Genomic DNA, 15,177 nt, shown 5'->3' with positions numbered 1-15,177 from the left:
TTAAAATATTCAGTTCATTAAAGTGGACTGCATGATTAATCTTTCCTGTGCTTTTGCTACTGCTGAACTGAATTCCTCGATGACACTCTTTTTATCAACGCACGTTGTACGTTCCAAATCATTCATACCTGATCAATAAACAGACCATTCACAGCAATAACAGACATCGGATAAATTTTACTTATAGCCTAGTAAATACTACAACATATATACAGTTATTATCTTCTAATGTGGTATTTCAGTTTGTGACTTTAGATAGAACAGTTTCGACAGTTAAAATTAGGATAAACACCGGCTTATCGCCCGGGACACAAGCGATAGTCGCTACCGCATCCCTTAACATCATCTTGAAATCCATTTCTTTCAACATCATCACTCACGTGATTTGTGCCATCCATCCAATCGTCAGCGGCGTCATCTTCCTCCCACAGCCATTTACGCTTTGCCAAAGACATGCTTATGGTGAAGGAGATTATGATCAATACAGGAAGAACCATTTTACAGATCGCCATTATTTCATATAGTTCCGAGGCAACCCTATACTTACGAACTGTTTAAGATCACTTGTTTAAGATTGAAGCGTTGCTTTTAGCACTCTGCCTTATATAAAAAACATTTGCATGGAGCTAAAGGACAGATGTCACTAAACCAAAACACAACAACGATATTGCACTTGTATAATAATTGTATATTATACTATGCATGCCTTGTTTCTGTAAAGCTATTGTCCACGTGTTGACAATTGACATTCATCAAATTTGCTATTAGAACTGCACACAAGCGTCGTTTTCGAGCGTTTTCAAAATCGTTTTTGTCTATTTTATTGTTTTGACGCCCTGTCCATACGATCCAGGGAAAAATATATACTTTATATTATAAATTAGCTTCAACTTCTATTGCAAATTGACGGTGTTTAATCAGTGAAAACGTTTTGACATGAAAAGAAATATGAGGACGCTAAAAAACGTTACCCTGTGGCTGTGCACATAGGCTTAATTTCATTTATCATCTTGCACTAACAAACAATCTGTCTACAATGACCTATCCAAAATTATCTCAGAAAACTGTTGCATGCAGCTCTTCAACTGCGTGTTCTTATAGAGGTACTGGTAGTAGCTACACTGACTATATGTAGTTGCACACTTGCACTAGTTAACAAAAATTATGTCATAGTTATTGCATAAACAGGAGAAAATGAAAAAGACTAGAATTTTGTCATAGAAGTTTGTCATCTCTACATAATAGGATGACCAGCCTGTTAATAAATATATATAACATGCACTTAAACACGCGACTATAATGAGAGCCGGTATATTTTCCATGCGCCTACTTGTGCATGTGTCTAGTTTTGGCTCTAAATTGGCAATTTCAAGTGTTTTGAGTGTTTTTTTTTTCTAATTTCTTTGAATTTGACGAGAAAAAAGGCGAGAAAGCATTAAATAAGGACCCACGCGTTCATGTACTCATTGCTTGTTCGCCTCCATCAATGCACTCATCTCGAACATGAGAATTACAAGTTAATGAATTTTTCCTGCAATTTACCGCACTTATACGAGCATACAAATTCGATGAAGAATATAGAAGATAGATTTTATGTGCATTTGTATGTATGTTTATATAGAGAACATGGAGACATCCTGTTTTCTGAAAATAAACTCTGTTACAAGACAATATTTGTGTTGTGCATGCATGTGAATTATTATCATGCACCAGCATTTTCTGTCTGAATATCTACAAAGTTAATTATATTGCAATTGATGATAGCTATCTTTATGCATTGTGTGGCAATTTATTGGTTAGAAGAGCCGCTATATTCAAACCTTGCACGATGCAATTGTATCATGTTATATATATACCACTTCCTTGTCACGATGAAGCATTTATCGCAGGTAGAAACCACGGCATTGAAATCGAAAGGGCGAACAGGAGGAAAGTGATACTGAAGAAACATTCAAACGCAAAGGCAGAAGCTAATGTTGTTAAACCCCTCCCAGAGCAAGGCTTTGATTATTGTTTTTTTCAGTATTTTTCGGCCACGATGCAGTATGCATATAGTTATCAGTTTGTATATTTAACAATTATTATAATCACTTGTGCAAAAATACTAAAGACTTATAGTGTTCCTCGTATATAATATATGATACTATACATATATAGAAAGGGGGTTTGAAAACCAAGGAAATAATGGATCATCAATATTTTATAAGATACAGTCCTCGCTGACATTTTTAAAAAACTGTCGGCGTTATAGAAATAATTAGAATGAAACGTATATATGTTTAGTGCGTCCTACTTGTAAAGCCATCCTCCTTAGAAAGAATTCATTTCAAGTATATAGCGTCATAATATTGGCTTCTCTTTCTATCGCTTTTTCGTTTCCGAAATGATTCTTATGAATACCATGTATGCATGCAGTTTCACTTCTTACCCAACCCCTCTTCCTGCCGTTTCTACTTTTCTTTTTCAATTTTTTTATTCATGATCCTTGCGAAATGATGTTGCTAACAATAGCTGCATGTTTTATGGCATACAGCAAAAAACATCTGTGCCAAGATGAGAGTGTGGTCAAGATGAGACTTAGCACACGAGAACCACTGGTGATTCACCCCCCCCATTTTGCCAGAATCTGCCATTATACTTTGCCGAATTCCTATAGGAAAAATAATTAAAGGGGGGGGGGCAGCTGTCCAACCCCTGCCTCCTACGCGTTGCCTGCTTTACTCAGATACTGATTGTTTTAGGACTATTTTGTGCTTTGGATGAGTGCTTGGAAACATACTCAAAGCTGGCTTTAGGGTTTGCAAATATGCAACTGTAAATATCCGGAACAAGACAAATTGCTTCGCACTAAAAATATTGCATGCATGCACATTTGAAAATATATGGCTCATTACGCGACCTGGCTGCGAATACAATATGTTCCCAGATGTGTTTTTGAGAAGCATCTCTTACCGCAGCGATAAAAGGAGAATTCTGCTTTAAAAATAAATTAGATCTTGCCTTTATTCTGTCTGAGAGATAAGCTTTGAGTTTTGACTAAAAAGATCATGGGATTCTTCAAGAGTTTTCTTGTCAATGTCTTTGTGTTGTCAATGATCAACCTGTGTCTAGCGAGACCAAGATGGACTTGGGTTGAAGACAAACTTAATGAGCAGATAGCTGGCAGGGAAACACAGTACGATACGAAGTTCAAGTTATTGGATAGGATGGCAACCAACGCTGGTCCAGGCAAAAGACAAAACCCGACCTATTGCAACAAGCCAGATATTCGTGACTGTGGAAAAAAGTAAAAACCTTGTTCGAATGTTAGTCCAATGAAAATCGCTGAAGAAAAACTAAACTACCTAAATTTAGTGTTTATACGCGTGTGTTTATAGCCTAAAAAATTGTCAAATTGAATCCAGTTTTTTCTAAAACTGCATGATAGTTAAAAAACTGAGAAACTTAGCTTATTATATAATGTATGTATCTATAAATAAAGTCAAAAAATATATATCGGTCAACACAGACATTACGCACACAATCATTTTTTTTATGTAATATATATGGTGAATTAGACAGGAAAAGATGTGCTTATCAATTGTGTTCAGAACATCTGGCCCTACCAAGCACCGTGCATGTCTACTCTATAATCTCACTCGATTGCTTTTAGACTTAGTTGATACAATTGTTGATAACTGGTACACCCTAAATGATAAATGATAAATGATAAATGGTACATCCTAAAACCCCATCACGTCCATCCACTTGCATCTCACTTGTGTTTCATTTGCTTTCGACAAAATTTTCCATTTTCTTCGTAGGCCGATCATTTTTATAGGGTTTAAAGGTCTTAATAGTCCGATTGAAAAGTATATATCTAGACATCTCAGTCAAATTCAAGCCAATGTATATATGTGAAATGTGTTCATAACTGTTCACTGTTTTTGCCTGTGTACCTCTATCTGTTTATTTCACTTATTACGAAACATTGTAGCTGGAGTGGTCCTATAGACTGAAGTCAAAACACGCACGCGGAAATGTCGTATGCTTTATACATACACGTGCGTGCGAGAATAAAAAGATTCACACTTTAGTTGTTTCCGTACTCGTGCGTTTTTCTTGCAAAGAGATGGAAGGTTTTGAGGCGAGGGTGCGTTGTGAAGATATGCTCTGACTGCGATGTCGGTATTTGCATTTGAACGTAAAAAGAGCAATCAAACTCTGCCGGTAATCTTGCAGACGTAAAGAATACAGAATCGGGTTGGCGACGAAATTCAGAAGAGCCACCGGCTCGTAGAGATATGGAAATTTTCGAAGAAACGAACTCGTCTCGGTGCCAACAACGCGTTCTCCCAGCTCTATCTGCTTTGCAACGAAGTAAGGAAAGGCGGTTACAATAAGTATAACATTCAGCATCATCACAGTTTTAGCAATATCCTTCTGTCTCTCGTTTTGCGTTTCACTGCACATGCCTTCACAGCCACTACCCAGGATTTCGTAGATGATGAGTATTTTCAACAGGACTTGAATGATGGTCGCCAGTTCAAGAACGGCTATACCCCCGATATATATGTACAGTGACTTGTCTGTCCACAGATACGATATCTCGCTGAAACCCAGGCCAATTGCCAAAACCCAAATGAACAAACAAGACAGTGCGACCTTGTGCCGTGTCACAATATACCTGCTTTTCATTGGGTATTTTATGATAGAGTACACCTGTAAAGTCAAAAATGTCAGCAGCATGAACGATGCACCAACAGAAAGCATCCAAAAGAATTCAAGTTCAGAATTCATTTTGAATAAAGTTTTCAGGTCTCTTATATAAAAGTGATAGGATTTCACGAAGTGATCCAGGCAAGCAAGAAAATCAGCAATTGAAAGGTTAAGAATTGTAAACCAGGCACCACGGCGGAGGATGTTCAGTGGATCGATTGTGATGAGGAGAATAAGTAGAAAATTACAGATCATTCCAAGTAATGTCACCGCCATGTTTGGTCCTAACATCATGTAGTATTCGTCATGTAGTCCCTAGAAAAAAGTAGAAAATATTTTCAGAAAAAGACTTTCTTAAAATAACAGAAATCGCTTGAACACGTGTTGGAAAATATCGCTAAACAATCTTCCTAGGACTCTGACACTAACATGGTTAAACTTTGACGCCCTGGGTACGAGAATAGGAGTAAAGTTCGAAAGATCCATCAGAGGGCATGAGTTCGAGTTAGCGCTACTGGGGAGCATGAACCCGAGAAGCATGAACCCGAGCAAAGTCCAGGACGTGATCAGAGCTCTTTCAGGCAGATGTTATTAGAAAATTATCTAAAGCTTTTGTACTTGTTATGATCTTTGCGGCTTTTCAAACACTTTGTTAATTATAATTATTTTTATCTTGTTTTCGAGAATCCTGCCCCGAAGTTTAGTAATCATTAAGACTCATACATCATTCATAATATCAGATAATATTTTTTATTTACATCAGTAGGGACATAACGGGTTTTCCGCTCGTCAAACCTTTTTTTTTGCGTTTTTTTTATTTTTTATGATGGATAGTGAAATTGAAAATGTCACTGCCAAAAACGAAGTCGTTTTTTAAGTAGCACGTTCCCGGCCTGTCAAAACATTTCCTCACAACAAACTTCGATCGCCAAGCAACCTGCATGCAGCAGCTCTTATATATCACGGTAATATCAGTATCATTTCATCTTGAAGGAAAAGGAAGACGCAACATAAGCAGTATTAGATAAGTAGAAATGATTTTCACAATTCAGTTCACAGCCTTATCGCGTGATCGTCAAGTGTTTTGAACGTAAAGTATCGGCATATTTTCCTGTTTAAACATCCTCTATTGCCTCTGCATGGGACGTGACTTGTAATAAATAAACGCCAACTTTTGACCTCATGTAATTTTGTAAGCCATCCCTGCACACTTTAGTATTACTAAACACTTCCCCTAAAAAAACACCGCAAGTATGTATTTCCTGCTCAAACGAAAGACTCTTATCCACACGAAACATTTATTGTGATATTAAACGCTGCAAACAATGACATTATAGTTTTTTTTACGTACTCGCATGATAGCACAGAATCACAAGGGAAACGTCGATCCGAAAAACAACTGCATGAATTACGCCTGCGATACAAGCAGAGTGATTTTACACTGTTAATATTATAGTTTGATAATATTATAGTCCGCCGACTGCATGTGTGGTTACAAACAAATGACAGAAGAAATGAAGTTATTTGTCAATGATGTCGGACTATAGTTAGAATTCAGAAGATCCTCAAGAATTCGTCCATGCAAGAGTTTTGTTTTTGATTGTTGTTTAAACCTCTCAAAATCAAATATAACAAACCAAATACATTATACATATAACTTAAATACAACGAATAACATATTTCATTAAGAGTCAAGTGACACTTCACTTGCGCAGTATAAATAGGAGAATATTTGGTAACGTAGACATGCATGGTGTATTTCTAATATCTTGTGCAATACTTTCTACTCTGCTTAAATTAATTGTTGGCGAGGGGTTTTTTCACTGCCGTGTCCTTGTGCTACTCTTGCGGGTATTTTTACGTTCACTTAAATTAATCACGTCGACTGGAGTCTATATTGTTTCGAGTGGAATTTTTTGAAAATGAAGCAAACCGCATTCATGCCTGTGGGCGCTTTGCAACCACAACGATTTCGAAAAATGACAACGTAAATTGATTAGTCACAGAATGTGCAATATGCGGGTTCATAACCTTTTCAGACGTTTTCCGTGGTGCAGTATATGTATGCAACAAAGCGTTATGCTCGAAAAAATCTGCCTCTTGTGGCTTGCACTGCATGCAATGAATTGCGTGCGTTACAGGACTTAAGTGCCTTAGTTGATGACCGCATAAGCTAACACCACAACCATGCAAGAATTCGATTAAAACAATTTGAGTATTTGTTAGCAGGAATAAAGATTCAGTTTGTATCAGAAAATTAGAATAAGCAAAATACGGGACGTTATATAATATACTCGACGTACAATATAGATGAATATGCCTAATATATATATCTCACTTACAGATTTATTAATTTTTGAACCGTTTGTGCTTTTCGTTTCATTTGAACAGTTGGCATTTCTCTGGTTAGTGGTGTTGCTTGATGTCTTTATCTTTGTTGAGGTGCAGTTCCCTGGCTTTCTTTCTTCAGGCAAGCTTGAGTCAGAACAACATATTAACATTACAAGAGCGATTTGGTAAAAGTGAGAGCCTTTTGTGTCCAGCAGCCACATCTCTTTCTTTTACAAAGTGGTTCGATTGTGTATTTACTTTGTGTGACCAAAAATTGTTTGCAAGCTGTTTATCGTTCTTACTTTAAAACAATATATATACAGCTTTTGTCCTCACTCTCTACGATATGAATAATCCAAATGCTTAAACCTTGGATTCAGGTCAATATATTCACGGACGTTCATAAATAATTCAATTGGCATATGTCAAACCAGTTTGCTGCAAATTAACTATCCATGCAGGTAGTGACGTACACAGATCTCTAAGACCCTTGAATTATCGGTTTGAAATGCATTTATTCATAAATTTAATCTGTACATCGCCATTACAAGCCAATTCTTAGGACATCTTATCTCTGCTGCTACACAGGAGACATCGTGCTTGACCCAGTATCACATGATAAGTTTAATGCGTTTTCCTATATGGCTATAGTATATATATATATATATATATATACTTCGATGATCGAGATATTTCGATTACGTTGCAGGTGAATTTGTCACGCAGAAAAACAGGTTTTTTAAATGTCAAATGGACATATAGAATATTTAAAAAACTCTATGGCAAATGAAGTTTTATATTACTGCAATATTCAGATATATCGTTCAAATCCTGGTCTGTCAAAACCGGGTCAGTTTTTGGAAACAACATGCAAGAATGCATGTAAAACTAACGGAGATTCGGAGAATATACATATCTCCATAACAATTTATTAAGTGAATTTTACAAATGATAATGAACGAATGGCCAGGTTGGAATATATTTTAATGAACCCGGCACAAAATAGATTATTAGTACTGCTCCTTAAATTATTAGTAAACTAGGAATGATATTTGTGTAAACTTTTCAGCATGGCCCTCTCAATATCAGTGGGGTATTAGCATGATATAAGAATTACATAGGAATGAACTTATCGCAGTCTGTCAGTAATTAGCCTACGTTTTGCCTAATATACATTTCACCACAAATTGCTTGGATGTTTTTAGACTGAAACAAGCGATGGAAGACTCAAGACTTCCACAAATCAAATCTTTGCAAGAGTTTAGAGCATGGGCAATATATAGAACGTCTATATTAAACAGTTTAGATTTATGTGCGTTTTTGTATCTATATATATTACAACGCTAAAAAAAATAGTCTTAATTATTCAATTTCCTTTCAGAAATTTTGGTCAAACTGCGGGACAATAAAGTTACAAATAATAATTATACTAGCAATATAGGGCCTAGTGTTGCCACAACACATGTATAATCCCGTGGCGTTGTCGGTATTTTCGTTTATTTAACAATCTTTTTTTAATGCCTCTATCTTCTCGCATGCACGTCTGTTTAGTCTATAGCTACACTTAACACGTGGTCTACAAAAACCCGCCCAATTTCTTTTGATAATTATCGTTTTCTAAACGCTCATGACGCAAAGCATTACTGTGTGTATTATTGCAAAAGATAAGGATTTATTTACTGCATCTCAATATAAGTTTGATGACCACGGGGTTTTAGGATGGAAACGTGATTCGAAGATAGTTCATCTCAAGAGAAAACAGCCTGTGCTAGAGAATTTCGTGTTCCATACAGAAAACTGAACAGATAGTTATAGTCTACAAAATTATACAAGACATATGTGTATTTGAACTATTATCGTCCCGAATTGACACTTTCTTGGAAGAAATTAATCCTAAATAATCTTGACAAACATCAATTACTTCATCTCAACACGAACACAACGCACACGCTTCTTATCACATAATCCGAATTATTTTCGTTATTTAGACTTTCATCAGTATTCATAACTGTTTACTGAAGTTTTTCAAACTATTTGATTGGGTGATTTCCCTCCAATCCTCAAGTTCAAATGTATTGCATGTAAAGTGATCAATTTGGTCAAGCCCAAGAGATCTAAACCCACCCACACTTGTGTACTAAGCACGCACACATGTCACTCTTAACACTTTACACTTATACACGTATTCCTCGTCTTTGCGGACCAAAATAACTCAACTTGATGATACATGTTGGTCAAAATCGTCGCGAGTAACATGTGTGCGTGCCAGAGGCACTAGCAATGGATCTATAGCTAATGCATCTTGTAAATGTGCTTGGGTAACTTAATCGTAGATCTTTTTCTTGTTTGACGAACGTTGGCGTAATATACCTCAGGATATCCTCTCAAATAAGTCGGATTCAATATACTCAGACATTTGGAAATCTATTAGATATGCAAGGTGTCTCATACATAGCATCTTCATATGGTTAGGGCCGGAAAGAGATTAGTAAGGGTTTACTTTTTTCCCCTGAAAAAGTTTACTTTATTCGGCTGAAAAATGAAAATTAAGTTGTGTAAGATTAAGTGCCCGACTAAGCGGCTTACAAAAAAAAACCCGACATCAAATCGATATGATCTTCACGAATTTCAATTTCGTTTGTCACAGAGTGGTGAATTTGCCATGAATATTATTGTCACCTCAGCATCTGCGCTTGTCATGCCCTCTGTAAAAGCTCGTTTCGCTCTGAACTGTACAATCAATCTAACATTTAACCGTGCAGTGGAAATCCAGAGGTGTAACTGAAGAGAGAAAATGGCTAGAGCGAAATTTGTCTTCATTGTTATGTTTGTGTTTTATGCAAACAAACTGGGCGCTGCAAGGCCAAAATGGATGCCGGGTATAATGCAGAAGAAGATACGACAGATGACGCCAAGATCATTCAAGATTTTGACGGGAGTAAAGACAGAAAGCTGTTGCAGCGTGATGCCTTGAACAAGAAGACGGAATGTCGTGGAGGTTGCTGGAAAAAAAGTCTTAACGGATATCAGTATTAAATCTAGCTCGATCCTTAATTAAGGACACCAGAGATTATATTAACACTCGATTATCGCATGGGATCGCTGTGAATAATATCGTTACATGTGCGGTTTAAATGCCTTAGGTAATGCTAAATAAAAACTCATTATTTATTGCAACAGTCTTCCTTGTTTTTTATGCAAATACCTTATCAGCTCATGCACGAAACAGGTTTTCAATATTGATTAGTAAACATGTTTTGTTTGCACAGCTTAAACTGTCTTTTTAAAATAGAATGGGAAACAATTTTTTTCTTTACAGCTCTCCTCATCCGCCGCGGTTTGAAGTGCGTCACGTAATAATATAAATAAATATATACACACTGGCGTCAAAATTATATTCCTATTATTCATAAAAAGTACTTTTCTAAAACAGCGTTTTTGTCCCGCATCACGGCTGCTCTTAAACACCTGAAAACTGAAAATAATTTTTAAGATAATCTGAATTAAAACGACGACTTCTAAGACTGTAATTTGAATAATAAACGCCTTCAACATTTCTTTTTCTTCCGACAACATCAAGTAAGATATATTGCAAAACGCTAAGGGAATCCCAAGAAGCTAAATCCCGACACAATTCAGTGTAACTTTGTTTGTTAACATCCTCGAAGCTCTAAAGGGAAATTTAGTTATCATGCAAATCTGCATTGTGAAACACCTAGCAATATGAATGAGGCGGAAACACTAAGTCTCCAACCGAAGGCGCAGTTGTCCTGAAATTTAATATCCTCGATCCCAAACATTTCTCGAGACGCAGGCCATGAGGTCAGCGGGTGCTACGTTGATGATCATTATCCAAGATCCTTTGCGGAGTACTTTCAGAGGATCAGCAAGAATAACGAGTAAAAGAACGGCGTTAAAAAAAGCGCAAGTTCCAGCAACAATGCTCGTTGCAATTCTGCGAATGTATTTCTCTCCCGATATCTGCATGAGTTGACGCTTGGCTTGGCTAGAATAAAATACAAGAATAAATGAAAGTGTAGCCGGAAAAAGTCTAGGGCTAGACATGTTTGAAACATGCCACATTGCCACTCTCCTTTAGGATTAAAATCTAGCATTTGCAAAATCGTACTCCATCGTAATGCTTAAATCAAGATTAAACCCTATATATAAAAAACTGTTACAGTTTCTTAACGTTGAAAACTTACGTGTTGTGTTGTTTTACAAACATCAGAGTTATTTCTATTAGGTTGAAGATGAGGAATGTGTGAAGTGTTGCGGATTTCCGTGAAATTCCAAGAGGTGTCAGGTATTCCTGTATTCGTAGAATTAGCTAGTGTTACCACTGTCAAATACATCAGGGCTGGTATAATGGAGTAAGATTTGAATGGAATCATTCTATCTCAACTGAAATCTGCTCTCGGTTGTCGCTCTCTTAAATATGATATTCAACTAAGATTATTCTCATTCTTTTTATAACCACGCACACTGCATGTAATGCGATATAAGTTTAGAAATAGACTGATTTCTTTCACTTGTTTTTAAACGTGATATTGTGAACATCGTATCTATGGTGATAAAAAGTATCACACATTTTTTAAGATGACAGCTGCTTCGATCGTTTTTTTTTAACATTACATATCACCACATATGACTTTTTTTATAGGATCATGCTTATAAAAAGACTTATATACTTATATATACCACAGATTTAGCTGTTTAAAAAACAAGTATAAGAACAGAACATTGAACGGAACATCAACTGAATGGTTCCGGGTCAGAACTATCTCAGTCTATCTGTATTAACCTGAACATGCAGTAAACTTGGTAAAAATGAACTGCTAACCCCGTATAGTTTGGATGTCATCATCGGAGTCACGGAGTGATCTGATCATTTAGACGTGGGTAAAACATTACCGGCTACCCCATGCCCTTGCTACGCCCTGTCGCACACAGCAAAATGATGGATGGTTCAAGCTGGGAAGCTCAGGCTAAAGGAAAGGCTATCCGATTTTATACTGGCACCCGACGCGAAATTTCCGGATAAAGATCGTCTCCTGGTGAGGCGGGGAATTTAGATGTACAGGAAACATAAACATTACAATTGTATTGAGTTATTACAATCATATTCATTGTAACCAATTTGTTTCAAATTATTTCCAATGTGATACCGCGGAACGTCGTGTTGCGTGGGCGCGTAATGTTTACTTCCTCGTCCTCTCACATATGTTTATCTTTGAATTTTACATCAATGGAGAACAATTTTTAAATCTTTTTCAATCATTTTGGCTTTGGAAATCTTTCTAGATGGATAGAGCACTGAAATCTCATCCGAGTGGTCAGTATTACCTTGTTATACGTTTCAAAAGTGTCTACCTGTTCATTAATTGTTGCGTTTCAACGGGATTTTGCTTTAATTCGCCCTTGAGATCTTTTGAATTAATAATCCAATCTTCAAACTGCCTGAATCGGACGATGTTTACTGTTCAATTGGGCAATAGTAAACTCCATTTTAGGGCTTGTTTTCATACGCATTTCCAGAGGGATTTGAGAATTGTTAAAGCAAGATTAACAGTGTAAACTTAGGCTGAAAATATTTGAGATTTATAATTTTTTCGGGCGGTTAAGTATCCATGAATATAAGTAAAGTTAAACAGTGTATTCTGGATTTTATCTTTTAATCTTCTTTAGAATAATTTCTTTAGCAAATTGGTGAATTGTTTGGGAAACGTATTAATTGAAAACGTTATTTCCAGACGGAATATTTATAACGTAAGACTCGGCAAGTTCGATATTTTCCAAAAATGGTCGAATATATTTTATAATTTCTGGCTTGCCTAAACTTGCATCACAACGTTTAAATATTGTGGTGTCAGTGCTACAAGGAAACTTAATCCGTGTTATTTGATAAATTACATATCATATTTGCCAGCTGTTTTGGTGTAATTTCTCAGGTATTTGTCTGATGAATAATTAGAAAGTGCTTGAAAGAACTGTTTATTGTTCTTGAACGACTAAGTGTGAAGCTAATATCATTAAGGCTCGTATAATTTCTGTATTTTTCGCTGAGTTCTAGTCGAGAAACGTTACCAATCTGTTTTAAAATGAAAATTAGCTGTTTCTCTTTCATATTGTTGTAGCTGGCTGCTCAATGACTGCAAAATTGCCCTGAATTATAGCAATTCATAATACGAAAGATTATTGCGCATTTCTATATCTAATAGCTCTTTAGTTTGTAATTTACATATTTCCATCAAATTTCCATAATTTCATTTCACTTTAAAATTTTTTGAAAATTCTACAACTTTTTTTAACGAACAAACCAGAATCAATTAATTTTTGTGACCTATGAACTATTATTTAAAGACTAAACTATGTATGAATGTTAGTTTTAAAAAAAAGCAGAAAATTGTATTACCAATAATTGGCAAGATTACAATTTTTTATATTGACTGACTCCTATCACTTATGATATCATCATCTCTGTATATCTTTACACAGTAAGATAAGAACTTAAGAGACTATGTTATTTATTAGTGACATCTAACACAAGCCTTTCTAAAGAATTCACCTCGTTGTCTATTGAATCTGGGAGTTTGGAAAAGCTTATTAAACTTGCCTTGCAAGAATTTGGTAAGTATTCAAAAGTGGTTTGTTACAAATGATTTGATAGAGAGTCTAATGTTTGAATCATGATGAAGTTACTTTTTCCAATACTTTGCAGTTATACTGTAATTATAATTGTTTGTAGATGAAGATGGTTGCATTACATCACCACCTTCAGTTACCATTGTCCTCTTAACCATGCATGGCTGGTATGTTACGTCTAAAGATTTCCTTGCAAAGGTCATTGAACTGTATCCACAAATCACCATGAAAATACGTCTGTCTAGCCTCAATCTGCCTAAGGCTTAGTTAAATTTGTCAATAGCTAAAAGGGCTAGCTAGCATCTTCCAGATTTGTGCCTATTGAAATAGATATGATGTAAAAATATGCAGGTTTCTGTATACAAGACAGGAATTGCAGGATAGGGTAGGTTAGCAGGGGATGACAGAGTACATGTACACAGTTAAAACACACAGTACATATTGCCTTACATTCCTTGATATTGCTCACAAGATACGAGAGACAGAAAGGTGTAAATGGTGTCCCGTTAACCAATGGTGATAATGTTGCTGAAGTATTTCAGACTCCACATTTGAACCATGATAATCAAGATTCAAAAAAACTTACAAGTATCGCTGAAACTAGGGAATCTGGAGATGAATTAGACAATGAAGCTGGAGCTGACAAACGTTATTTAACTGTTCCAAATGGTAATGGCGTTGCATTAGATGCGAGTGAAGACAATTTTCATGAGACCAGTGATTCGAACACTGGTGAATATAATACTGTGACAGTTTATACAAGCACAGAGAATAATAATGAAACATCTCAAATGGCATCAACTGTAGCAGAACCAATGTTCTATAGCGTGGCAGTTGTTGAGCCATGTTCTGTAGATCAGATTAAAGAAACAGTTGAGACACCAGAGGTGAAAATAAGATGTATTCGTGAAGAGTCGTTGGACAAACAAGATGAATCAATGATTGAGGATGAACAGAAGGAAGGTACAATAAGCCAAGAAACATCATCATCTTTGAATGAAAGTCACAAGTCAGAGAGTGAAGATGATCCAGCTATCAATGTCTGGATTATTTGTCAATTTTTAAAGTAAGTTACATCATCCATCTCACACGATCTATGTACAATACATATGACTACCTGCTGCCACAATACTGCGGTGAAATCTCCGAATTCGTATTATGTTTGTTCTTAATATCTCACTAAGTACACTCCACTTCAGAAACTCGAAAACATTACAATATTTCGGTCTATTGAATTAACTTGCTTGTATCTTTTATTTCTTTGAAATGATCGTTTAGTTATTGGCTCTCAAAGTTCGGGAGTTACCTCCGTGGTGATGATAGCGTTCTGTTGGATATTGCTCAGTTTAAGAAATCTCTAATCAATGAATTTCCAGCGAGTGAGAAGAAAATCAAACAATTGCTCGGAAGATCAGTATTGTAAGTCGTTAGTTAGCTCAGTATTGTGTAGCATTGAGGGCCTGCTTTTCCTCGTAGGGAATTACCTGGGATTAGACCCCCAGA

At 36.1% G+C, this 15,177-nt stretch overlaps 2 protein-coding genes across 2 annotated transcripts in view; one reads left to right on the top strand and one right to left on the bottom strand.

Moving 5' to 3' along the window:
- The window catches only part of LOC114531548 (ras guanyl-releasing protein 3-like), a 53,230-nt gene that overhangs the window by 34,269 nt on the left and 3,784 nt on the right, over positions 1-15,177 (top strand). The window contains exons 5-10 of the mRNA XM_028553160.1: positions 11,276-11,335; positions 11,736-12,364; positions 13,564-13,659; positions 13,778-13,883; positions 14,147-14,740; positions 14,953-15,093. Coding sequence (XP_028408961.1) covers positions 12,334-12,364; positions 13,564-13,659; positions 13,778-13,883; positions 14,147-14,740; positions 14,953-15,093 — 968 coding nt within the window. The 5' untranslated portion in view covers positions 11,276-11,335; positions 11,736-12,333. The remainder of the gene's footprint in view (positions 1-11,275; positions 11,336-11,735; positions 12,365-13,563; positions 13,660-13,777; positions 13,884-14,146; positions 14,741-14,952; positions 15,094-15,177) is intronic.
- LOC114531552 (succinate receptor 1-like) lies at positions 3,405-7,574 on the bottom strand. Its single transcript, XM_028553164.1, has 2 exons — positions 7,041-7,574; positions 3,405-5,013 (listed from the first exon to the last, which is right to left on the bottom strand). Exons 1-2 carry the CDS (start codon positions 7,248-7,250, stop codon positions 4,066-4,068), a joined length of 1,158 nt encoding a protein of 385 aa, XP_028408965.1. The 5' UTR covers positions 7,251-7,574; the 3' UTR covers positions 3,405-4,065.

Source organism: Dendronephthya gigantea, unplaced genomic scaffold (genome assembly GCF_004324835.1).
Source record: "Dendronephthya gigantea isolate DGI-Jeju-01 unplaced genomic scaffold, DenGig_1.0 000073F, whole genome shotgun sequence".
NCBI lineage: Eukaryota > Metazoa > Cnidaria > Anthozoa > Malacalcyonacea > Nephtheidae > Dendronephthya > Dendronephthya gigantea.
Note: the sequence above shows the minus strand (reverse complement) of the source record. Positions and strands in the feature narration are given on the sequence as shown.

Coding starts and splice junctions, on each gene's coding strand:
- LOC114531552 (XM_028553164.1), bottom strand. CDS start 7,250: ATGTGGCTGCTGGACACAAAAGGCTCTCACTTTTACCAAATCGCTCTT. Junction 5,014..7,040: donor GTTCAAAAATTAATAAATCT/GTAAGTGAGATA, acceptor ACTTTTTTCTAG/GGACTACATGACGAATACTA.